This window comes from Ostrea edulis, chromosome 3 (assembly GCF_947568905.1).
Source record: "Ostrea edulis chromosome 3, xbOstEdul1.1, whole genome shotgun sequence".
NCBI lineage: Eukaryota > Metazoa > Mollusca > Bivalvia > Ostreida > Ostreidae > Ostrea > Ostrea edulis.
Window position 1 is genome coordinate 54012048 of NC_079166.1, and position 27971 is coordinate 54040018.

Genomic DNA, 27971 nt, shown 5'->3' on the forward strand with positions numbered 1-27971 from the left:
GTTATTCTAGTTTAAACAATGTTTTATTCAGAAATAAGTTGATATTCATGATTACAAACTATATATTATGTATTATAAAAGATAGCGAAACAAGTCAGAAGACTTTTATTAATCTCACTCTCACTCTCAACATGTTACAAGTGAGAGGTCAATGAAATTTCTAAGTATAATGTTTATATCACTGGAGAGAGAGAGAGAGAGAGAGAGAGAGAGAGAGAGAGAGAGAGAGAGAGCAGTGACGGATTTATAAAATTTTGAAGGGGAGGTTGTGATCCAAGTTTGTACTTTTTCTGCCCCAAAAGACCCTAAAATGACAAATAATATGACTAGATTTGTTGAACAAATTCATCCTATAGGGAGGGGGAGTTGCAACCCCCGTAATCCGCTCCTGGAAAGAGGGAGTACAGCACATGCAGTGTTATCCAAGATTTAAAGATAATTATATCGTTATTTATTTATTCCTTTGATTTATACCCATGTACATGCATTTTTGTCAAAAGATATGTTTTTGAAAAGTCATGAAGCATTATACAATAATTGCTGTTTTTGAGGTCAATACGATGATTTAGACACCTGAGGAGTACAATATTCACCGAGCCCGAAGGGCTGAATTATTGTTTTATTATATGATTAAATGATTAAAAAACCCTTCAAGATTGTTCTTTGCTTTAATCATAAGTTTCAACGACCTATTTTTGGTCCTATGTGGAAAAAATAATTCCTTATGTTCACCTGGAAGGTCTATTTTTGGTCCTATGTGGAAATAATAATTCCTTCTGTTCACCTGGAAGGTCACGTGCAGGTAAATATAACGTAGTATGATTTCTACATTGTTGGATCTCAGCCAATTAGAGAGCGCAAGATCGCGACTACTTTTTCCGTCTTGGTTTTAAATTTTACTTTCCCCTTTCAAAGTCTCGCGAGACCCAAAGTATACGAGAATTTGGGCATGTTCGTAAATAATACCAGTTCTGAAACACACCAAAAACATGCAATGGGATTTAATAAAAACTTGGTTTGTTTACAGGTACCACTCTGGATAAATCGAATGCAGGCCAAGAATGATATACGTTAATAATAGAGAGATTAAATTCAACACAAGTAAGTTTCCATTTTGTTATCTAAATGTTAAATTTTATACAGAACCGAGTTATGCACCAGATGTATATTCTTAGTATTTGACATTCATTTACGTTGTGGTATTTAGAAAAAGTATTTCAAAATTTTCTTTCCAAGATCCACAAAGGTAAGAATATATCAAATTAATATGGAAGTCAAATAGGAGTTTAAAGTTGTGCGAATTAATATACAAAAGTCGCACCTACCTATGCAACATTAACCCTATGTTATCTAGAACATAAGTTACATGATCAACTATGTACGTTGTGGGGGGCAGAATTTGCAAATAATATACAGTCTAAATGGAAGAGATATTTAGATGATTGTTTTATCTTGTGGGATGATGATGTCGATAAGTTATCGGAGTTTTACGATCTACTAAACCAAATGAACTCGAATATCAAATTCACGATGGAAACAGATGATACGCAAATGCCATTTCTTGACGTTCTTATATTAAAAGAAAATACCAGCTTAAATACGGATATTTATTAATTAAAGAATCCGCCTGATAGATAAAACCAAAAAACTGGCTGTAATAACAGTCCATGACTCATTGCAGTGAATAACAGACACAAGCAACGTTTACCAATTTATTCATATAACAGCAATGACACATTCGGGATATACTGAAATGGACAATATCGGCCGCATGTGAAAATTTTGTGGGGTAACTGGGGAGTCGCCCAGTGAGCCAGTTTAACTTAACTTGTAAGGGGTACACTGGGTGGCCCGAGTAAAACATTCAGTGCCCAGACCTGAACGGACGCCAGCGTTCTAAGGAGGTAAGCGAGACCCGCCCTTCTCACCCTGTCTCCTGCAGTGCTACCTGTTATGTACATTATCATGTTGGACATAAGCCCCAAACATGCATCAGACTGTAGCATCCCCTCACTGAAGTGAGGTGGATGTGGGCCCAACCGTCCCCGGTGGTGGCCCCACTATTAGTTTACTTGTTCTAACTTGTACGACTTTTAGTACTGTAAATTGCAATCTGATTAAAACCAGATCCTGAGATCCGCTCACTTAGATCGCTACACTAGGATCTGACGTAACCCCATATAGGGTCACGTCCGCATGACCTTTCGTTAAACCAATGAAATTCACCCTGTCGATTTATACCAACGATAATTTTTCTCCCATGAACCTTTGCGTCATTTACGTTAGAGATGCAAAAAAAAAAAAAATGACAGACGACTGCACACCTGTCAAAACATGCGATTTAAACAACGTCTGTATTCTCTGCGGGTTTTCTTTCATTCAAACGCTAAAAAATCCCAATGGAGTTCACAATTCAAGGAAAATGGCTTCGATTGTTTGGTTTGAAAGAAAACATATCACAGCTAGATGCGACGTCACAATGCACCGTTTACGTCGACTGGCGTTATATTCCTCGCGTTATTTAAGTAGACCATCTTGAAAACTATTCAATTCGTACCCGTCCCTATTCATACATAAATCTGAATTCACAATTAATTTAATTTGGGTATATTTCATATCGTACGTTTTGTTGTTTGAATGAACGGAATAGATTAGGCATTATTGCGAAAGTTTAAAATTCGTTATGCGAGAATATACAACTTTACAGTGTGGAATAAACTTCGTGGGAGACAGATTGCAGCAATTTGTTTACGAATTGCCAGGAACCGCCTAAATAGCCATCATTGTCTGTATGGCGCAATCTGACTGGCTGATAGTTCTCATGAATATTCCAAGCGAAAGGTCATGCGGACATGACCCCCTATGGGGTTACGTCAGATCCTAGTGTAGCGATCTAAGTGAGCGGATCTCAGGATCTGGTTTTAATCAGATTGTGTAAATTGCCCCCTGCTTTAGAAGCAGGTGGGGGAAACAACCAGGTTTTGGAGCATAAACAGTCATCACATACCATTACCGACTCCCCAGTTCGGCCACAGACATTGGAACAATGTCCCCCACAAAAACTTGTAGGATTAAAAGCTGAGTGAAACTCAAAATACAATAAAGAATTACATGGATAAGAATAAGTCATTTGATCAAACCACAGTACTTGAAACTGGAGTTGCACAAAAATTACAGTAAACGCACAATCGGCAAACAGCAACAAGCACGAAATGATAAATTACTTGTGCGGCGGGTAAGAAAAACCTTGACATTTGAAGAAAAAGAAAAAAGAAATTCCAAGGCCGCTTGATATTGTTGAGAAATAATTGATTTCCCAAGACCGACATACAGACGAGTGCCATCTGTTCGGAACAACTCAATCTCAGTAGCCTTGATGACATGGTTGTGTCCAATGTACAAACCTCTAACCTGGTTAGCCATGAATTTTTATCATGCAGCTATGGGCAACATGCCAATATCTTCTAGGTACTGAAAACGTGTCGTGGGAGTGCCATCCGCATGAAAAGAGCAATATATAAGTAATGGGAGGGGGGCTATAAATATGCCTTAATTAGTAGTGTTGGGCAGATAATTTGACAACCTAGGGGTTTGCCGGTTTGGATGGTCTTGGACCTATGTGAAAATACCAACGCTTGACCTCGCTGGTTTTGAGAATCTTGTGGATTCGACGATGACAAAACTCACTGACTGCGCAAACCGTAAAAATGCCAATGAAAAGGCTGCTGAAAAAATAAGACATGATTAAAAAAAAAAAGGCGAGCGACATACTGATGTTAAAACACGAAAGATTTTAACAAATAATTGGTAAGATATAGGAAGTCTTGATATATTGAGACACCTATAACCCGCTTGACACCTTCTAGGGATGAGAGAAATTTGATTGGTTGTTTATGTACATCAACCAGAATTCGCTGTGAATTTTGCCCCAAGACATAGCAGGATTGGAGGCCTTACGGAGTCGGAATTGGTCGTCATACTTTTGCCAATTTTGTGAACGATTAGCTGCAAGCCTTATATCTCGCATGTACTTAAGCATTTCTTGGGCCGTTTGACTATGTTGAAGTACAATGCTCATGTAAATCATGAAGGTTGATGTCCACTTTTCTATGTTCAAAAAGGAGTTAAGTTGGCGCTTGACTACGTATAGCTTGCCATTGACAAGTTGTAAATCCCCGTGGGACTCAAATTGCTCCAATTCCGTAGCAGATTTGAGTAGGACAGACAGATCAATAAATCCCCCCTCCCATATTTTTTGCTTGAGTTTAAGCGGGACATGACTGCCGATATCATCGTATGTAGATGTAAATTGACAAGGTAAAGCCAAGGGTAAATATGACGCTTGGTTCAACAAAAAATTGCAAGACTCACCCGGGTTATCCGGTGTATTATCGATTGGGAATCGAGGGACCTCCTCAGGGGGTTGTGCCTGCCCTTCTGCAGGGGCTAGTCGATCCGTCCAAGGTGTGGTCGTGTGATTTGGACTTCGTTCCCGGAGTTGAGCTGTTGTCCGACGATTACGTTTCATCCCGACCCCCCTGGCCGGGGATTTCTGGGTCGCTGCTCGTTTTTAGGTGGCATTCCTAATGCAGGAAAAAATTGTCAAAAAGCTATGTGTAGGGAATAAATCCAAAAAAGGGGAGAAAAAACTTCGGCCACGTGCTTGGTTTCCGCCTCAAATACAAGAATCACGTTGCTGCTTCGGTTGGAAAAAGTGTAATGAATGGGTTCGATCACAGGGAGTACCGAGTGTGACGTAGTGCATACAAATTAACTTGTACCATCTAGCCGCTAAAGTCACGTAGACCCGACCTACAGGGTGTATCAAAATTAATATGGACTATTTGATATAAACTCAAATAATCTCGATTATAAGCCCACAGATACCCACCAATACCTGTATTTCGGATCGTGCCATCCCCACCATACTAAAACAGCTTAACCATATAATCTCGCAAGAAGGATTTGTACCATTGTCAGCAATATCGATACGAGGGATATCCGCTTGGAGGAATTAAAATTGTATTTATTAAGCCAAAAATACCCAGAACAACTTGTAGACGATGGAATAATGAAGGCTAAGGAGTGCGATAGGATACAGCTACTTTCAAACACACGATGTGCTAATGACGGAGAAATAATACCATTTGTACACACTTATAATCCGAGAAATCAAAACATCAATTCAATTGTTTATGAATTAAACAAGCTACTTGGGGAAGATGAACAAACAAAAGGCATATACAAGAACTGTCGTTTTATTAGCAGTAAACGCCAGCCCAAAAGTCTTAAGAGAATACTTTGTTCCTCCCAATTAGATGACCGTACTTATACAATGTCAAAGAGTACTCACCCTCGATGCGGTACATGTGACTACATTACAAAAGGGACCAGTTATAATTTTAACGGACGAGAATTTAAAGTTAATGCTAACATGTCATGCGATACAAAGGATGTCATATACGCCATCACATGTCCTGGATGCAAGGAATATTACATTGGTGAAACTGGCAACACTCTCCGTGCCCGTGTACGTGCACATAAGCAGCACATCAGTACACCTGAATACAGACAAATCCAGTTAAGTGCACACCTGGAAACGTGTGGTAAAAAACGATTTAACATTTTCCCATTTTATAAACTCAGATGTGCCAGTGCTATTCAGAGATGGGAAAAAGAATAACATTTCATTGGTATTCTAAAGCCAAAACTTTTAATAGTCTTTTATAATTGCCTATGATTTTCCCGTACTTTTTCCAGATCATTGTTTTACATTATCCATGACGTCACAATATAGACATTTAACGTTCCGCTTACTTTGACGTCATAATCACTGTTACTATGATACTGCTATGTATACATTTTTGTAAAGCTTCTGAAGATGTAATGAAAGCGCTAAAGCTTTACGGAGGATTTCTGTATTTTCTTTTCATATTTTTTAAATATATATATATATATATATATATATATATATAGGGTGAATAATTCGTCCTCCAAAAAGTGTGAAAAATACAAAAACATTTACCAACCATATTAATTTGATTTATTTCATTTTCATCATTATATTTATGGTGGCTCAATACACTTTGAACGAGTTTCTGATATCAATATTGAAAGATATGTTGGTATGTAATATGTAAATATGTCAAAAAGGCAAGAATATACAATTTCGGATTAATATGTGTAAATCATGATTTTCAAAAATGTATTCCAATAAAAATGAACAATAGGCTCTGGTGGATTTGAACACGAGATCTGCGGGCCAGTATCCCTATACTTTATCCACTGGGCTGAGATGATTGACAAACAAATCGATCAATACATATAATTGCACGCAAAAACATTTGAATTAACATCTTGTGACGTCGTGTCATAAACAGTTTAAGGCTTGGTGTTATGAACCACCTTAGCAATAAACAAAACAATTGAAATTGTTTAAATTTCCTTTCGTTGTACATTGAAAATCTTATTGTTGATAAAAGAGTCAGTCAGTCAAGTGCAGTTTTTAAATTTCAAGTATTATATATTTCAACTAAAGGTGCGATACATTCCCCTCAAAATGTTGGCTGTATCCAAAGCATAAATAAACATGAGCTGGTATTGAATTGTATGCAGTTTAATGTTGGATGAATGCCGTTGATCGATCAGATAGTCAAAAATTATATGCTTACTACAAGTCTACACCCAGACACATGTACATGTAGCTTTGTTATCATTCAACATATCTATTGACAATGACAGTCAAAAGTATAATTTTATTTATTTTTAAAAGAATAAAGGCTGTAACAAACACGTTCACTTCCTAAGATTTGTGCCCTCTGTAACTGTAGAGGTAAATATGTTGAACTGTTGGGATTTATTGTGACTGTAAATAGGAACTGAATAGAAATTCTTTTATTTATGAAAACAATAGAGAACATAATTTTGGAAATTGTATGCAAATACTTTACAGAAATTCTTTGATAATCTGTAGCTTTCCTTTGAAAGATACGAATATCCATGCATATAACATTCGCTTTCAAGGTAACTGTAATAAAATTTTACGATCATTGTATCTTGTTAAAATAATATTCAATGTATACAAGTATCGTTAAAGTGCAAAACTGAATGGGGCTTAATGACGGGCAATGATCGTATCCAAAACACACCAAAAACATGCAATGGGATTTAATAAAAACTTGGTTTGTTTACAGGTACCACTCTGGATAAATCGAATGCAGGCCAAGAATGATATACGTTAATAATAGAGAGATTAAATTCAACACAAGTAAGTTTCCATTTTGTTATCTAAATGTTAAATTTTATACAGAACCGAGTTATGCACCAGATGTATATTCTTAGTATTTGACATTCATTTACGTTGTGGTATTTAGAAAAAGTATTTCAAAATTTTCTTTCCAAGATCCACAAAGGTAAGAATATATCAAATTAATATGGAAGTCAAATAGGAGTTTAAAGTTGTGCGAATTAATATTTAGGAACATCCTTTAAAATTGTGCAAGCATCTTCATGTAGTGTTTGTTTGATTTTGTTGCCACCATGACATAATGGGTCTGTATGGGGTCATAGAAGGTGTTTTAAAAAGTTTTCCATCGGATTATTTTAAGGAAAATGATTTTCTTTGAAAATGTTTTCACGATCACCTAGGTTGCCAAGTTTTTTTTTAAAGATTAATTATCATAGTATCAATAATCCCCAGTAGGTTTACTTTGTTCACGTCCGAACTGCTGAACCATTTTTACGTATGTGAAGAAAATACTGCAATATATTCTCTTCGAAAGGAGTTTAAAGCATGTACATATTTAAATAAGAAAAGCGAACAGTAACAAATCTCTTACCTCGATGCTCAGGAGGAGCATGCATCCCCTGTTGACCAGTTACACTCATCTTGCGCCCTTTATCTTGGCCAGATAACGGAGTAATCCGTAGCCAAAATCAGTTTGTAAAGAAGGGCCTGACAATTGGTAAATGTATGAAACACACCAGATACCATTCAACCTAATCACAGTTTATAGTTGCAAATAACACCATTATAATAACTATAAACAGTTGAAAACCCTATAACATCAACTTATTTATCAGTAGCCTGTCTCGTACCCTGTAACATCAACTTATTTATCAGTAGCCTGTCTCGTACCCTATAACATCAACTTATTTATCAGTAGCCTGTCTCGTTTTACAAATTCATCAAACATAAAGCATGTTCTCACGTATTGAATCAATTGAAAAAATAAACTTCATATGATGGAAATGGTGAAATTTACAGTAGCTGTATGAAGCTGACTTGTTAGTTTGTATTGTGTAAAACATTTATGAAACAGATGGGGAAAATTCTGTCGTGTTTTATTCCGAGTTCACTGGGGCATACTAACATCGATTCGACATATGAATAAATGTACATCACTCTCATCCATTGATGATACATGCATTAGTATATGAATACTTTTCGTAAAATGAGTAGCAAGTCATAATACATTCAAGGAAGATTTTTTTCTTTCCTTTTTGAAATAACTTGTTTGTGTCTGTGAATAGAATTGGTTATGCTAGTGTATGAATATTACAGGATCTCGGTGACTTCAATCATACAAACCAGCTGGTGGATCAAATATACATTGTAGTTTCCTTACTTCCCTCAGTCCATGTTTCAGTTTGTTTGTCAAATTACAACTGATTGTGAAATAATGAGAGTAATACATCTAGATTATTGAAAATCGTGCAAAGGTGTATGTTTCTTTATATGTTGAAAATCGTTAATCATTATCGCTCTGATTCGCGTTTTAATTTCCTTATCACAAATTTGTAAACAGAATGTATTACAATATTAGTCATGAACAAATGCACTTAATGCCTCAACTCTGTAATTGTTTTCAATTATAAACCTTCAAGAAATACCTAAAAATTAATTTTCTAGTACAAGGTGAAAGGTGTATCTATGAATTACACAGCACAGCAATACACGTCCAGTATCATCAACGTATATAGACCAAAATACTCTTAGCATTAAGCGAAATAATTTGGATCGTATTTAAATCAAATTGAAAAGAAACACTAGAATAAGTGTGTGTTTCTTAACAAAACTTAGATATACTATATACATATAGCTATTCATGTACTGGTACAATACGCATGACATAGTTGTAGAAGGATATTCATTAGAGAAAAACATAATTGAGAATGCTTTAGATTGTAATGCTATTCTATTCATCTACTCGAATTGTAGACAAGTAATAGCACATCTCGTCACCGCTTTACAATGATCACCTCAGATAACATACTTTGTTAAAATCTTATATAAATACAAACACATCATACATGTAAGACTTTATCATATAAGTGTCACATGCACATCCCTGATGTCCCTTCTATTTCCGAACAAAAAACTTTAGCGGAATAGTTTAGACATCGGACTTCAAAATGTGTGTAAAAATGCCCAGGTGTGGATGTGGACATCGCTTACCTTCCGCAGACTCGGGGGCAGAGGATGAGAACAGTGACGACGAAAATATGCCATCTTGGATAAAATTTTGGGAACAAGAAGATAGAAAATTCGTTTCAACGAGGGCCTCCAAACTTGTAGAGGATAAATTACGAAATTGTAACAGGGTTATCATACTGGGAGAGACTGGATGTGGTAAATCTGCCATTGCTCTAAACATAGCATTAAAGTATAGGTCTCGGAAGTGGAAAGTTGTGATGGTGAAGAATATCAGAGACTGCTCCTGTGAAAGAAAACTCTGTTTTTTTCATTATCAACGATCCGATAGGAAAAACTGTATTGGACGAAAAATCTTGTAGACAGTGGTACTTGCAGAAGAATTTGCTGAACCGTTATTTTTCGACAAAAAGGCAGAATGAAAAAAAGGTCAAAACTCCAAAAGTTATTGTGACTTGTAGGTCGAGTCTTGCTGATGAAGACGTCAGTTACTATTTCAAGCAATTTTCTCTGATCAATATGGATGAAAGGGGCTTTGAATTGGCTAAAGAGGAAAAAGAAAAGATATTAAAGAAGCATACAGATTGTTCACAATGTACCGATGCCGATGTCGATGAACTACTGAAAACTGAGAAATCATTTCCTTTAATATCTGAACTGCTTTCTGCCAGTAAAACATTTGAAGGAAATATACTTGCGTTTTACAGAGAACCTTTTGTAGAAATCAAAAAAGAAATTCTATCTTTAAAAGACATTTCTAAAGAACAGTGTATGTGTTTGTTTATACTAAACGTGTGCGGAAATCGATTAACAAAGGAAAACTTTGAAGAGAAAGAAGATGACTACAAGCATATTGAGAGTATTCACGATGACAGAGAGAATGGGGTAGTCAATAATGACCGAAAAAGTGAAAAGGGAAACAATGAGAAAGACATTGAGAAGTCCAACGACTGCAACGGGGAAAGAATAGACAATTATAAAAATGACAACAAAAATGATAACGAGGATGGCAAGAACAATAATGATAACTATGAACTCGATAAACAGATGATAAATGACTTATTGAAAGCTTTCAAGCTTCCTGAAAGCACATCCAAAAGAACTCTCTTCGAAAGTTTAAATCAGTTTAGAGGTCATTACTTCGTGAAACGAATTAAAGATATTTTTCAAATCACAAATGGTTCTTTTCTGCGAGCATTGACTCATATATTTTGTACAAGCTTTCCAGCGCAATTCTTAAAATACTGCCCAAGTAATTTTTTTCGTACTTTGACAACATCAACTGCACAGTCGGATATCATTCCAAAAGTCCAATTACAAGATAATTATATCAATTTATTTGTGGATATAATTCAGGAAGATATAAAGACTGGCACATTTTTGGATGTTTTTCTGAGTCCTTGGATCCGGGATAAAAGCGTCTTGACCAATCTGCTTTTGCGATTCGAATCAATGCCATATGAAAAGATGATTGAGTTGACTCTCAACTCCAAATTAAATGCTCATCTGAAGATTGCAAAGCCCAAGGTACGAAAACAAATGACTGGCTTTTCTCGACTGGATTTGATTGGACTAAGTAAGGAAGTATCTCCAATAATTCTGTCACTTGTATTAAACCTGGATGACCTTTATCACGCCATGTTCACTTTGATAAGAAATAATGCAAATGGATCTAAATACTTGAATAATGCCCCTCTAATGAGTGCATGTTGTGTCAACGGACGAGAAGATCTTGCTAGGCTAGTTTTAGATATTGCAAATGACAGAAAAAGATGCTGGAGTAAACGAGAAAATATCTACCCCATGCACATTGCTGCCAACTTCCTCAACACTGACATTTTAGACCTTGCTTTAGTTGGAGAGCATGATGTGAACATGACTACACGAACCATGGAATCACCTTTTTTCTTGGCAGCAGCAGCCGGAAAATACGCCCTCCAAAATATCCCCTGGACTCTCAAGCAAGAATTGAGCAACTCCTCTAAAACTTACGATGAATTGGTCGAGGAGAACCGTTTAAAGATCCTTACTCTTCTTTGGCAGAGAGGTGCAGATGTAAATATTCATCCAGATAAATCATCGTCTGCCCTTGCATATGCCTGTCAAAAAGGAGATATAGATACAATCCAGTTTATGATTAAGAGTGGTGCGAGTGTGAAAGAAACTAATGATGAAAACTTTGGCGCACTACATTTTGCTTCAGAAGTAGGAAATATTGAAATTGTTCAGCTGTTGTTGTGCAGTGGTGCAGATATCAATATCTGTACCTCAAAGGGTTTGACGCCGTTATATCTAGCATCATTCAATGGACATGCTGATGTAGTGGATATGTTTCTTTCTAAAGGAACCACCCAAGTATTGAAGGATAAATCAGAATGTAATCCATTCTTCGTAGCCTGCAAGCATGGTCATGAAAGGATTGTCGAAATGTTTTTAGAATATGATCCGTTCGTGCATTGCAAATTGCCTGATAACACTTCAGCTTTATTGGCGGCTGTTGATAATGGACACAAGGAAATTGTTGAATTGCTTCTAAAAAAAATGGCGCTGATGCAAATATTGTTCAAAACAATAGTAAAATAAGCCCTTTATATTCTGCTTCCGGTTCTGGATATGATGGTATTTTGGAATTATTACTAAAACCCAGTGAGAGTGTCGACATGGAAACGATGAATGCGAATATTCCATTGGATATTGCATCACAAAATGGTCACCATTCTATCGTTCAGACATTACTTGAAAATGGAGCAAATGTCAATCACTACACTTTAGAAAGGAAATCTCCATTGTTCCATGCAACTGAGAATGGTCATTATGATATAGTGATGTTTCTATTGCAAAAGAAAGCAGAACTGAATTCCTGCACAAACAAAGGAAGAAATCCATTGATGCAAGCTTCATCTTGTGGATATGAAAATATAGTTCGCGAACTTCTGAGTCATGGAGCTAATGTAAATGAAGCTGATGTCGAGGGAAGTACAGCACTTTATTTGGCCTCCGAAAATGGCCACATTGATATTGCAAAAGTGTTGTTGGCAAACAAAGCAGATGCTAGTCTGTGCAATGACGTTGGACTTACCCCACTGTATATTGCATCTCGATTTGGACATCATATAATTGTTCAAGAACTTTTGCAAAAGGATACCAAAATTTGTGGTACGTCCTCGAAAAACCCCCTACTAGCAGCGTCGTATTTTGGACATTACAAAACTGTTGACATTCTTTTGCAAAACAGGGCAAATGTTAACGTACAAAATGACGACGGAGATACTCCTTTGATAACCGCGTCCAGAAAGGGATGGTGTGAAATCGTGAAAATTCTTCTGAAGTTTGAAGCTGATGTCAATCTTTATAATGAAGATGATGAAAATGCTTTACACTGCGCTTGTTTTATGGGTCATACAGACATTGTTAAGATATTACTCGATCATGGTATGGATATCGATGGTCATGACGAATACACACCATTGCAGCAAGCTTTATTTGGGGAGCGTATGACTACTGCTTTGTTTCTGTTAGATCATGTCGCAAATGCGAACATTGTCACCTATGGTACAAGTGCTCTTTATTTGGCATGTGATGCCGGATTCAAGGAACTGATGAATATTCTTTTGGAACTAAATGCAGACGTCAATCCAAAGAACCCTGATAATTCCCCTGCAGATTCTCCTCTTTTGGCTGCCATCAGAAATGGATCTTTTTACATTACAAAAGAACTTTTACGTCATGGGGCCAATATCATAAAAACGAACAGACATGGCGGCCAAAGTTTGTTAGCGATGGCTGTTGAGAACCAAAATCTTGGGATAGTGAAGTTACTCATTGAATATGGCGCTAATGTCAACGAACAAGATGAATATGGAACCACAGCTCTGCATGCAAGCGTTTATTATACAGACACTCTAGATTTCATGACAATATTATTGAACAACAATGCCAATACGAATGTCAGGAACTATATTGGAACAACTCCATTAATGATGGCACTGCACAAAAATCCTGAGACGAAGGAACGAGTGCAGGCTCTCCTTACTCACGGAGCTGACATTAATGCCCGTGATAACTTTGGGTGTTTACCACTACACTCTGCTTGTAAATGGCCCGATGAACATGATGTTATTCCATATCTACTAAATAATGGCGCTGACATAAATGCTCAGGATGAAAATGGAGAAACTGCACTTTATGTGACATCCTTTTATGGCTTTCTTGAGAATGTGAAAACACTTGTTCGATACGGAGCAGACATTAACCTTCACACGAGCGTTGGTCTCAGTCCACTTGATATTTCCATGCAAAACGGATATACAGATATCGAAAAATTTCTCAAACAAAATATGAACGAAGAGAAGAATAAAAGGGAAAAGAAAATATCTTCCAAATTGGAAAACAACAGTGTTTCTGTTTCACAAAGAGAGGTTGTTTTGGTTAGACAGAATGCTTTAGCGCCAGTTCTTGGAAGGAGAAACAACTCTATGAAACTTCAGAAGACATGGCAGCAAAGAAATTTTTAGTGCACTTCTGTCGTCTTCAATTTTTTATATCGAACATTGAATTGATTTAATGGTATTCTATGTCCATCTTGAAAAACCTGCACAATCATTGATTGGTTTAAAAGAGACGCCAGAATACATTAGACTGGTTCATAAGTGAATAATTTTTTAATTCATAACATATAGTGTTTATGAATTGTTTTATAAATTTATATTTTGTATAGATTCTTTCTCACAATATTATACTACATATGAATGATACCGTTTTTGAAAATTTTTCTCTCAACAGGGGATAATTATGTCGCAATTTCTATGGTCTTTATACAGATCTAGTTCGTCAATACAGCCTATCTTCGGGTCAAATGCTGTCTGACGTGTTTCATACCGATTGTGAGACCGTTCTTGGTACACTGATTAAATTAACTTTAATCATTAATTACGGATTATCCCGTTTGGGTGTGACCGGTCGACAGAGGATACTTACTCCTTCTAGGCACTTGATCCCACATCTGTTGTGTCCAGGGGCCCGTGTTTACCCAACTCTCTAATTTGAATTGTTTATAATTTCTTAATTTTGTATTCTTTATAAGAATTAAGAGATTTGTCACTGTTCGTTATCTTCACTTTTTCTTTAATCATATTTGGTTAGAGTTACAACTTTGGTTGGAAAAAATGCATTTGAATCAGAAACGTAATTGAAGCCCTAGACATTTCAAACAATATTCTATCGTGAAGCGATATGGACCGTATTATTATTTAAAGTATACAAATTACTTTAATGTAGCTAAATTAGTTTTTTATCCACTTTCCCATAACTACATGCTTGAAAACATTTGCATGAAAAAGAAAAAAGTGAGAAGATTATTCAAAAAGCAAATACAGTGGAAACCCATTCATTCATTTGCCACTCGACAAGATGTTAGGCACCTATAAATAGCCTCATGCACATGAGGGGAGTCCCAATATAAAGTATATAACTCAGACGAAACTATTCAAATCTAGGTTTGAAAGAGTGACTTACGACATGGTACTGTAGTAACAAAATACACAGGTTTACACAGGTAGAATCACCGATGATCCTCTGAAATGGACACGTGACTGTAACTGGACTCATCTTCTGAATTTGCAATTACAAATGGCCCTTTGACAGTTGTTTGTGAGCAGTGATTAAAACCTAAATAATTCTGGTTTTAAGATGTGGAATAATCTATGACATATGGAATATTATCATAAATACATATGTGCGCAAATTTAACAGTGTTTTTACAAAGTGGACAAAATTTGTCGAAATTCGGACCATACAACTTGAACTAAAACTGTACTCTTCTTCTATTTTTCGTATCCTTGTGTACGTTTCGGAATTTGCCAGTACATGCGGATATGTAATAGCCGTTATAACTGTGGTCAAATGGTGAAAGTGATGGGAAAAAGATAACAGATATCAAATAAATGAAATAAATCTATTTTCAAAAACAAGTATAAGTTAAAGTGAGACAATACACTAGTGTGTTGTAGAACTATCAACATCCATGTAAAATAGATTAGAGCACTATTAAATGTTTTTATCACTTTAACCTCGATGTTCATCTGAAATATTTTCCTTAACATCATTTTCTCCTTAATATAGCCATGGACTTTTTCAGGCAGTTGCAAATGATGAAATATATATGTTCCAGATCCCTGGATGATCGTGATCACTTTGTACATATTTAATTCTGCCTGGCCTCGTGTTAACGACAATTCCTAATACATGTAACCGTTTACGCGGTCCACTCATCCAAACAATGTTTTCTGCGCATTTAGTGAAAATAATTCAATACTGGAAGGAAAACGGTGAAATGACTGCAATATATACAGTAATTATTTTTTCTTCGAAAACTTTCCTCTCCTTGGAGTACAGTCTGTACTTTGATTAAATCTAGATATCCACTTGAGTTTTGACTCAATTCTTCACGATGTATTCATTATAACAACTAGATGAAAATCACAACCTAACAATATTGCATAGAGGAAGGAGTTTTTTAATGCACGTGAATTGAATGAACGCTATCTTTATTTCAAATGAATTGAAGAACAAATTTTGAATAATTGCGTGCATTAGGCCTAATTATGTTATATTGATTGATATCATATGGAAGTCACTTGGGGCTACAAATTAAACGTTCCTTGTGTAATATAAATGATCTCTTTCCGTATTGAAAATTAGATAATGATTTTGCGAATGCAATTGTAATCCGTCATGCCATTAAATGACCAACGGTCGTTCAAATTTCAAAATTTAGACTCAGTATTGCGAATGTATTTATGATGGTAGTTTTTATCCAATGCTACAATTTAAGAGCAAGATTATGAATACACATCGTTTCTTCTCGTCAAACGCGATAATCGAAATCGAAAACATAATGCACTATATGAATGCAGGGGCGGATACAAGAATTTTTGAAAGGGCGTTTCTACCTTAATTTTGGTTTTCAAACGGGGGGGGGGGGTTTCAACCCTCAAAATGCGTAATTTAAAAAAGAAAACTCCCCCTTTTTAAAGCTAAAACCGGAACTCTCCTATGGATCCGCAACATGTGAGATATTTACATATATTAAGTATCTCACAAGTGGTCATCTTAAAAGCTTACAGAAAGTAGAAATTAACTATTCAGAACGACTTGTGAGGGTGACCGATGGGGAAATAACATATTTTTTGATAATTATTGGTTCTGTATAAAAACAATTTCATTCTAGAATGAGGGTATGTACATAAGATATATACAAGCTATCCACACTTCAAGTGCCTGTGGATAAATATGGGCCTAGTCAGAACTATCATAAGTATAACACAACATCTACACAATTTTTGTTGATCATGTTGAAAACTAATCGCAACTTCTCAGTTTGACGGAAAGGGCAGAGAATGTGTGATTGGTTGTATGATGTTGCCTCGCTTCGTTCTGGAAATTTCCATAAGGCTGATTCAAAACTGAAATCACGGATTAAAGCAACGAACAGGTATCTTCAACAATTATCAAAACTTCTATCTTCTAAAAGATCAAAATCAAGCATCGATAAACAACGAAGAGAAAAGAAAACTCGCTTGGATCCGCCACTTTACTCTCATTTTTGCTATTTCGGGGTAGTTTGCAAAAGTAGGTTTTTAATAAATTTTACGAACCAATTTACTAACCAATTAAAATTTTATTATAGTTTACAGACTTCATCTCACATATGAAACAATATTATGTAACTGTGGAGTAAGCGTTTCGGAGTACATTGGCAAAATGTGTTAATTCAGAAGTATAAATACATGTGTGTTTTAATGACTGACATTTTCTCAGATTGTAAGTTATGGATCCGAGGTCTTCTTTTTTGATTAATGCAATCATTTCATTCCCAAAGGAAATGAACAAATCGATGCGATATTGATCTTTATCGGGAGCTAATTATATAATCATTTATATATATATATATAGAGAGAGAGAGAGAGAGAGAGAGAGAGAGAGAGAGAGAGAGAGAGAGGTTCATTGTGTATTTTGCGAGGTTTTTCCTATACGTAATATTCTGTCTTTTTTAAGTATCTCTGGACGAATTTTAAAATAGAGTTGTAGCGCAATATACATGTATATAAAGCAGTGTTCAACAAAGAATAATGTACTCTGGGTTTTTTTTAATTCGTGTTGCTTCCTCTAAGCATTAAGCATCGCTTGTTAATGCATATTATCTATAAAATATATACGGTACCCATTCTTAACCGTTTCTATCATTCGTAATGCCATAACAATAGCATAATGAATGTTAAGCATAACTAAGTAGTTACCGGACACTCTTTCGTCTCCACTGTAACGTGGTAACTAATCTGTAACGTACATAATCACTTACCAATCATTGAAAACAAACTCTCAATTCACACTATATATAAAGTCCGATAGATTAAGTTTAAGCTGGGTTAATACCACTAGTATATAACGATCTTTGTACAGCGCACGTATTACGACACATAGCACTGCTAATAACATCTTAACCTTTTTCTGTAAAAGTTCCTTTCAATATGATATCATTTCTCCTAGGCAGACTTCTTCACAAGTAAACATCATCAGCATTTTTTTTCTGAGATCTCCAGATAACGTTGCACACACTGCACTATTGATAACGTTTATTATGACCCGGGATAGGTTTATAGTATTTTTAATTTTGTGCATGTCTTTTTTTATTTTGTAAAATATTCTAAGGAGTGGGTTTTTTTGTTTGTGAGGGTTTTTTTTGTGGGGGGGGGTTGTTTGTTTGTTTGGTTTTGTTTTGTTTTGTTTTTTTGGTTTTTTTGTTGTTGTTGTTGTTGGTTTTTTCCTTCACAGCCAGTAGGTGCTCTCAGGTAGAAGGGGACAGTTTCGCACTAAAACTATAGGCCCGATCAACTTCCTTATACGAAGGAAATGCACCATATTTAAAGTAATATTACAAATGTGTAAAAATGTATAGAATAATCTTAGGATACATGTCAAATGTAGCTGAGTGCTTAATGAAAATGTTGATATGCAACATGTAGGTGTCACCATGATTCCTATATATATATATATGGGTGTAAATACGAAACCTAGACCGTGTCTAAATCCCCTCGCTCAGTACCGTGATGGTATGTGGGTGGTGCGGATTAGCTCAAATGAGAGAAAATCAAAGCGAGAAAGAGGTACCTGCTCAGAACATGTTTAGTGCACCAGCGCCAGTATGTATAAATTACATGTAATTTAGGATCATGATTTATTAACTATACCAATATGAATTACAACTATTGACATAAAAGGGAACTATGATTTTTCATTATTCTGTCATAATCTGACTTTCATGTATACCTCCTACCCACCATTCTCTATCCAGAGTTCCGTGTGCTACTCGCATTATACGGTGTGAGTGAAACTCGTACAACACGCCCTCTGGTGAGAGAATGCCTACCCACATGTTTCAGAACCAAAACACTGACCCCTGGCACCTCACACAGTATCAGTAATATAGATACATCGTTCATCATGCACTGTGCACTAGACAGTGGTATCAGGGCTCATTGTGGAGTGTTTTGAGGGTTGGGAAAAAGATCAGTGTATTTATTATCTGCATCCTACATACGTCGCTATCTTGCATACACGTGGGTCAGGGTGGGAGTAAAGATTTTTCACACGTGACAACCTTTGCATCTTCATCTATATTTGCAACTCGGACCTCGTCAGCTGCGGGGACTTATAGAAATCGCGAAATGGCATTGTACACTGATATATATACAATAACGTAAATAATCATAGTAACTATAGTATTATATATTATTACTACAGTAACTTGATCCGAAGAGTCGGATCACGTCGAGTTGACAGGCGCGGATCATCAGATCACACGAGACGCTAGTAGTAATGATAAATTTATTATATACCCCCTTGTGCATTTTAAATCCACATTTATAAGATAATTAATGTAATCCAAATTATAAAAAACACAGACATACCATGAAATTATGTTTTGTATACGCAGGTTCGTTTGTGACGAGTTCAACATTTTCCACAAATAACGTTGCGTTGTTGCATTGTGACGTCATTGTGACGGCATCAGTTTCAGAGGATACTGATACGGAATCGGAAAACCGGATCACACGCTGTGAAATCCACAGTATCAGAGAACAATACATTGATGGGTATATAATAAATTGAATGATCGGGATGTACTGTAAGTGGGTGTGCCGACCTGTCTGAACTACGTGTCTGTATCAAACATACAAAGCTAAGGTTCACATGGACTTGGGGAGGAAATGGCATAGGCAACACATTGACGAGGAGAGATATTGAAACGAAATAAAGCTGAAAACCTCATGAAAACATGAAAAGACACAATTTTGAAAATGATGTCTACATTACTAATATCCGAGACGTAATGACGTCTACATTACTAGTATCCAAGACGTAATGACGTCTACATTACTAGTATCCGAGACGTAATAACGTCTACAATACTAGTCAATCGTAACTACTCGGCTATTTCCGTAACCGCAAATGAACTTAGTCTCGTGCAACCAGACGCTCTGCTTTTTCCGTAAATATCCGAAGAGCAGAGAGTCTGGTAAAGATACGCGATAACGTTTGTAACGTCAGATCGAGGCTTACCAAAATTTCGGTATTTAATTTGATTGGTTGATTCAACACACCTTCAAAATAACGACTACCGAAGAAATTTGTAATATATTGAATTTGCCGTTTAAGCTTAAGGATTTACAACTAGAGTGGTTATAAAAACTTTTGCAAAAGGAAAGGATTTATGCTGTTCTACCGACGGGAAATGGTAAAACCGTTTTATCAAAATTACTTTAGGAGGCAAAAGTGAAAGTACAATTTCCAGCTGACAAAGAGCGTAATTTCTTTTTATTGGACTTATAGTTATGATTTTCCCATTTGTATCACTAATGAAGGATCAACTAAATAGCGTCAAATTTCGGAATTGACTGTTTATGTCAGAGAGAATCCAACGGAAACTAAATTAGCGCTCCCTAGCGGTAACAGTTATTATCGCGTGTCTTTACCAGACTCTCTGCTCATCGGAGATTTACGGAGACAGCCGAGTGTCTGGTTGAACGAGACTACAAATGAACCTCGTATGTGGATCGACGCCATCAGAGTTGGTTGCTACGTATACGTAAACGTAACTTTGACGCCACAGTCGTACGTTACACTATGAAACGTGAACTTTCAAAAGCATCTAAGATATTATACACATCTAAGGTATTGTACCACTATCAATTTCCACTTACATGTTATGTATTAGAGTGAATAAGACGTTAATGATACCAAAACTGAATCTCTGGTGAAAATATAAATAACATACTAGTCAGGGATTCGGTTCTGGCCTTTTAACACTCATCCACAGGCGCGCTTCCGGCGAAGAAATGCATCAATTTGATGCAATTCTTGCGCCGATCTACGTCCGCGTCTTCTTGCCGGTTACGGAAAATGACGAGCGCGTGATCCGATTGCATTACTAGTATCCGAGACGTAATGGTGTCTGCATTACTAGTATCCGAGACGTAATGGTGTCTGCATTACTAGTATCCGAGACGTAATGGCGTCTGCATTACTAGTATCCGAGACGTAATGACGTCTGCATTACTAGTATCCGAGACGTAATGGTGTCTACATTATTAGTATCCGAGACGTAATGGCGTCTACATTACTAGTATCCGAGACGTAGAAATTTACAGGGATGTTTAAGATTTTGAAGATATATGAAAATAATAGTTGTTTGCTTGTCAAGAATAAAGAATTTTAAAGAAGTTAACTTCTACTCCAATGCCCCCCCCCCCTCCACTTTGAAAAAAGGATGCTAGGTGTCTACATGTATTATTATTTTATTTTGGTTTAAATTTCAAAATAGTTGTGATCCTCCCCAACTCCCCAAGGTGGAGCTACATCTTTGAAAGCATCGCGTATATATCAAAATCTAAGCCGGGGTATTTTTTTTATTTTTGATGGTATCCCACCTAGGCTATGATATCTCATTTGTGCAATGTACCCAACCTGTTCAATAGCTAAAATATTACATATAATGCAAGTAAAGTATCTACCGTGTTTACAGGAAATAATAATTGTGATGGAAAACATGCACTGGTGCGATAAAAGTTTATCAACTAGAACTGATGGTGGTTAAGTGGGAGGGAAAACGCTTTCACACTGATAACCTTTTATTTAATTATTATTTTCAGGTGAAACTTCAAGAATCACTTTGTGGCTAGGATTGACCAGGGAATAAATATACTTCCAGGTAAATTTAGAGATGCCTAGGTGTGGATGTGGCCACCGCTTTCCCTCTGTAGACTCAGACACAGAGGATGAGGACAGTGATGATGAATACGTGCCATCTTGGATGAAACTTTGGGAACAAAGAGAGAAAAAGTTCATTTCGACAAGAGCCTTCAAATTGGCAGAGAAAACATTACGAACTTTTAACAAAGTTATCATACAAGGAGAGACTGGATGTGGTAAATCCGCCATTGCTCTAAACATAGCATTAAAGTATAGGTCTCGGAAGTGGGAGGTTGTAATGGTGAAAAATATCAGAGACATTAAATCTGCTCCTGTGAAAAGAAAATCCGTTCTCTTCATTATCAACGATCCGATAGGAAAAACTGCATTGGACGAAAAATCATGTAGACGGTGGTACTTACAGAAGAATTTGCTGAACCGTTATTTTTCGACAAATGGGCAGAATGAAAAAAAGATCAAAACTCCAAAAGTTATTGTGACTTGCAGGTCGACTCTTACTGAGAAGATTCTTGAATGCTATTTCAGTAAATTCACTGTCATTGATATGGACGAAGAGGAGATTAAAATCTGTAAAGAAGAAAAAGAAAAAATTTTAAAGAAGCATATAGATTGTTCAAAACTTACTGAAAGTGATATCAATGAATTACTTAAAACTGAAAAAGCATTCCCCTTAATATCTGATATGGCGAATACCTGCAAAATTCTTGAAAGGGATTTACAAGCATTTTACAGAGAACCCTTTGAAGAAATAAAAAAGGAAATTTTGTCTTTGAAAGACAGTTCAAAAGAAAAGTTTTTATGTCTGTTTCTACTTACCTTGAGTGGAAATCGATTAACGAAAAGCAGTTTTGAAGAGGAAATACATGATTGTGATGACACAAATAGCATGTACGAGGAGAATAGGATAGTCAATGATGACAGAGAAAATGAAAAGAAAAACAATGAGAAAAATAAAGAGGCGTTTACTAACAACTATGATGGTGGTGACAACAAAGATGATGAAAATAAATATGTCAGCGTCAACAGCAATGATGAGGAAGATGAGGAGGAGGAGAAAGATGATGATGATGATGATGATGATGATGATGATGATGGTGACGATGACGACGACGACGATGATGATGATGATGATGATGATGACGACGATGATGATGATGATGACGATGATGATGATGATGATGATTATGATGATGATGAATGGCATGAAGAAATGATAGAGGACGTATCGGAAATTTTAAACTTTCCAGAAAACTTTTCTAAAAGAATTCTCTTCGAAAACTTTAAGTATCTCAGGGGTCACTACTTCGTGATGAGAGTGGGTAAAATTTTTCAAATTACAAACGATTCGTTTTTGCTGGCGTTGACTCATATATTTTGTACACATTTTCCAGAACTATTCTTGAAATACTGTCCAAGTAAATTCTTTCGTACTTTGACAACTTGCTCGATTGCAAAAGGGGGAATCTTTCCAAACGTTCAATTACAAGACGCATATATCAATTCATTTGTGGATAGAATTCTGGAAGATATAAAGAATGGCACATTTTTGGATGTTTTTCTGAGTCCTTGGATCCGGGATGTGAGAGTCTTGTCCAATCTGCAAATGCGATTCGAAGCAATCCCGTACGAAGATCTGATACGGGTGACTTTAACATCAAAACTAGATGCTGACCTTACAATTGCAAGCTCGGAAGTACGAAAAAAAATGACTGGCTTGTCTCGACTGGATTTCATTGCACTAAGTAAGGAAGTATCTCCAATAATTCTGTCACTTATATTAAACCTGAACGATCTTTTCCACACCATGTTCACATTGATCAGAAAGAAGGCCGAGAATGAAGACAGATCTGAATGCTTCAAGAATGTTCCTTTAATGTGCGCCTGTTGTGTCAATGGACGAGAAGATCTTGCCAGACTAGTCATAGATAATGTTGATGACAAACATACATGCTGGAGTAAACAAGAAAATATCTACCCTGTGCACATTGCTGCCAACTTCCTGAACACTGACGTCTTAGGTCTTCTTTTAGATGGGGAGTGTGATGTTAACATAACAACACAAAACAAAGAATCGCCTTTTTTCTTGGCATCAGCAGTCGAAAAGTACCATCTCCAAAATATCCACTGGACTAGTAGTCAGGCAGTGGGTCATTCCGCAAGAAAATACGAAGAGTTAGTGGAAGAAAACCGTTTAAAGACCCTTACTCTTCTTGAACAGAAAGGTGCAAATGTAAACAATCATCCTAGTGAATTACCTTCTGCCCTTGCTTTTTCTTGTCAAAGGGGATATGTCGATACAGTTCAGTTTATGATTAGGAATGGTGCGAATGTGAAAGAAACTGACGAAGAAAACCTTAATGCGCTACATTTTGCTTCAGAAGTAGGGAATATTGAAATTGTTCAATTGTTGCTGGAGAGTGGTGCAGATATAAATCTCAGTACCACAAGAGGCCCGATGCCATTATATTTAGCATCCCTTAATGGACACGTTGATGTAGTAGAGATGTTTCTTTCTAAAGATAGCACCCAAGAACTAAAAGGGAGATTGATATACAAGCCGTTCTCCGTAGCCTGCAAGCATGGCCATAAAAGGATCGTTGAAAGGCTTTTAGAATATGATAATCGTACATTATCTGATGACACTTCATCTTTGTCGACTGCTGTTGGTAATGGGCACAAGGAAATTGTTGAATTGCTTTTGAAAAATGGCGCTGATGCAAATATTTCTAAAAATGCAAGCAAGATAAGCCCTTTATATTCTGCTGCTGGTTCCGGATATGATGATATTCTTAAATTATTACTGAACAGTGGTGTGAATGTTAACATGGAAACAAAAAATGCAAATACGGCTTTGGATATTGCGTCACAGAATGGCCACCGTTTGAACGTTCAGATATTACTAGAAAATGGTGCAAATGTCAATCATTGCACTATACAACAAGCAACTGCATTATTCTATGCGGCAGATAATGGTCACTATGAAATAGTGATGCTACTTCTACGGAAGAAAGCAGATGTGAATATCTGCACGAAAAACGGAAACAGTCCCTTGATACGGGCTTCATCTTGTGGATATGAAAATATAGTTCGCGAACTTCTGAGTCATGGGGCTGATGTTAACCAATCCAATGTTGCGGGGATAACAGCACTGTATTTGGCGTCTGAAAATGGACATACTGATATTGTAAAACTTCTGTTAGTCAACAAAGCAGATGTCAACTTAGGTAAAAAAGATGGAAGCACTTCAATGTATATTGCATCTCGATATGGGCATCATGGAATTGTTCAAGAACTGTTAAAACACGGTAAAAATATCAATGGCACGAGCTCGAAAAACCCTTTGTTAATAGCCTCCTATTTCGGACATTATGACATTGTTGAAATTCTTTTGGGAAACGGGGCGAATGTTAACGTGCAGGATGACGTTGGAGACACTCCTTTGATAACTGCGTCGAGAAAGGGATGGAGTGGAATCGTGAAAATTCTTCTGAAGTTCGGAGCCGATGTCACACTCTGCAACGAAGAAGATGACGAAAATGCTTTACACTACGCATGTTTTCGAGGTCATACAGACGTGGTGAAAATACTACTTGATCATGGAATGGATATTGATGACTATGACGAATACACGAACACGCCTTTACAGAAAGCTTTAGAAGGGGAACATCTGATGACTGCATTGTTTTTGTTAGATCATGGCGCAAATGTGAACATTGTAGCATGTGACACATCTGCTCTTTATTTAGCATGCGACATCGGATTTAAGGAAGTAGTGGATATTCTTCTAGAGGCCAATGCAGAAGTTAATCCCAAGAACCCCGACGGTTCTTCTGCATATTCTCCTCTTTTTGCTGCTGTCGGGAATGGTTATTTTCAAATTACCAAAGAACTTTTACGCCATGGGGCTAATATCATCGATACGAAAAAATTTGGTGGGGAAACCTTGCTAGTAAAGGCCATTGAGTCTCGAAATTCTGGGATAGCAAAGCTTCTCATCGAACATGGAGCTAACGTCAACGAACAAGATGAACGTGGAAACACAGCTCTGCATGCAAGCGCTTATTATACTGACACCCTAGATTGCATGACAGTTCTATTGAACAACAATGCCAATCCAAATGTTTCCAACTGTGACGGAATTACTCCAATGTTGATGGCACTGGAAACACGACCCGAGAAAAGGGATCGAATTCAGGCTCTCGTTGATCATGGAGCTAATATTAATGCTCGAGATAATTCTGGATATTTTGCACTGCAGTCGGCTTGTATATTCCCTGATCAAGATAATGTTGTTGCATATCTACTGAAAAATGGCGCCAATATCAATGCACGTAATGGAAATGGAGAAACTGCTCTCTATGCAGCATCCAACACTGGCTATCTTCGGAATGTGAAAACACTCCTTCAGTATGGGGCAGACATTAATCTTTGTTCAAAAACTGGACTTAGTCCACTTGATATTGCGACGAAATTAGGAAACACAAAACTGAAAAAGTTTCTTCAGAAAAAAATACACGAGGGGAAAAATAACAGTATTTCTGATTCACAGAGAGAGATTGTCGTGGCCAAGCAGAGTTCGGTAGCAACAGCTCTTCCAAGGAGAAGAAACTTTGCAAAGCTAACAAAGACATTGCGCCAAAAGAGATTTTAGTGATATTCTCTCCTTTTGAATACTGTGTGACAGATTTTAGTGATATTCTCTCCTCTAGAATACTGTGCGACAGATTTTAGTGTTATTCTCTCCTTTTGAATACCGTGCGACAGATTTTAGTGATATTCTCTCCTTTTGAATACTGAGCGACAGATTTTAGTGATATTCTCTCTTTTTGTATAATGTGCGACAGATTTTAGTGATATTCTCTCCTTTTGAATACTGAGCGACAGATTTTAGTGATATTCTCTCTTTTTGAATACTATGCGACATATTTTAGTGATGTTATCTCCTTTTGAATACTGAATTGTTTTGGCCTCAACCAAACACATTTTGTTAATTCAAAATTTTGATTGATTTCATTGGTTTTAGTTTTTCAAAGTCATAGCAGATAAATGATATGTTTCTGTTGTTTTGTAAACGTGCACTTTAAAATAATCATGAACTACCACCAATCTGGTTGATTTTATTGAATATCTATTGATCAGTTTATTAAATAAATCATTTTCTTCTCCCTTCATATCTGTATGTACTAGCACCCACCAAAACAGATTGCACAACTAATGAAACAATGGGCATATTGATTTTCTTCTTCAGAATTATGATTGATTTCATTGATTTATTATTGGTTTTAGTTTTTCAAAGTTGTAGAAATAAAATGATATATGTACATTAGAATAAACATGAACTACATGTACTACCAATCTGATTGATTTTTATTGATTATCTATTGATTAATTTATTGACAAAATTTGCTTTTCCCTTCCTAACTTATGTACTAGTACACCAAAAAGTATACTGATGAAATGATTGATTTATTAATATTTTTGTGTTCAATAGAATTCAATTTGATATCAATTTACATATCATAAAAGTGTTACAATTGTGTTGTCATTATAATGAATTCGATTTTAAGAGCAGCGCACATTCAGAACAGAGCACGTGGTCTTAATGTTTTCAATGTGCAGATACCACACATTTAGTGTCACTTGTTTAATTTCAAAATCAAAATAAGCACAGAGAAATGTTTGCTAGCATAATGATAATAGCCAATAAAACTAATGATTTTAGATTTGTATTTTAGTGTTCATTTATCTATACGTAGAATGAACAATGTAGATTAAAACGGATATGATGTATTATAAATATTTCTTTTTTGATTTCATAATTAAGTTTCAATACTCATTGCAAAAGTGACAAGTTCCCATGCTATGAAGACCTGGCCTGTCAGAATAAAGGGAATATCTATCACCATATTAAAGGATGGTGATGGAAACTTTTGCTGAAGTTGGAAATTCCGTTATACAGAAACAATGGAGCAGTCACTGTGATTAATATGATGTATGTACATTACAATTTTCTTATGCATGATATGTATTTTGAAATGCATCACTATTATTATGATGTATGCATCATATGAAATGGAAAAATGAATTTTTCTCATCTTTCTGATGTATGGTATGCATTATGATTGTTATGATGTATGTTTGCATTATGAAATAAGTATTTTAAATAAAAGATTTTTAAAAAACCCACTTCACCTTGCCTCCCCCTTTATTGAAAGCAATGTTACGTTACATACCCGATTATATTTATATCATCATATGGTTTCATCGT

General features: G+C 36.2%; 2 protein-coding genes across 2 annotated transcripts; both read left to right on the forward strand.

The window, feature by feature from the left end:
• The first annotated feature begins 7169 nt into the window (after positions 1–7169).
• On the forward strand, positions 7170–27887 carry LOC130052626 (ankyrin-1-like). The gene is made up of 2 exons (XM_056158144.1): positions 7170–7267; positions 21643–27887. Exon 2 carries the CDS (start codon positions 21714–21716, stop codon positions 26352–26354), a length of 4641 nt encoding a protein of 1546 aa, XP_056014119.1. The 5' UTR covers positions 7170–7267; positions 21643–21713; the 3' UTR covers positions 26355–27887.
• On the forward strand, positions 9427–13947 carry LOC125676426 (ankyrin-3-like). Its single transcript, XM_056160939.1, has 3 exons — positions 9427–9665; positions 9895–11880; positions 12081–13947. Exons 1-3 carry the CDS (start codon positions 9427–9429, stop codon positions 13945–13947), a joined length of 4092 nt encoding a protein of 1363 aa, XP_056016914.1.
• Positions 27888–27971: the final 84 nt, after the last annotated feature.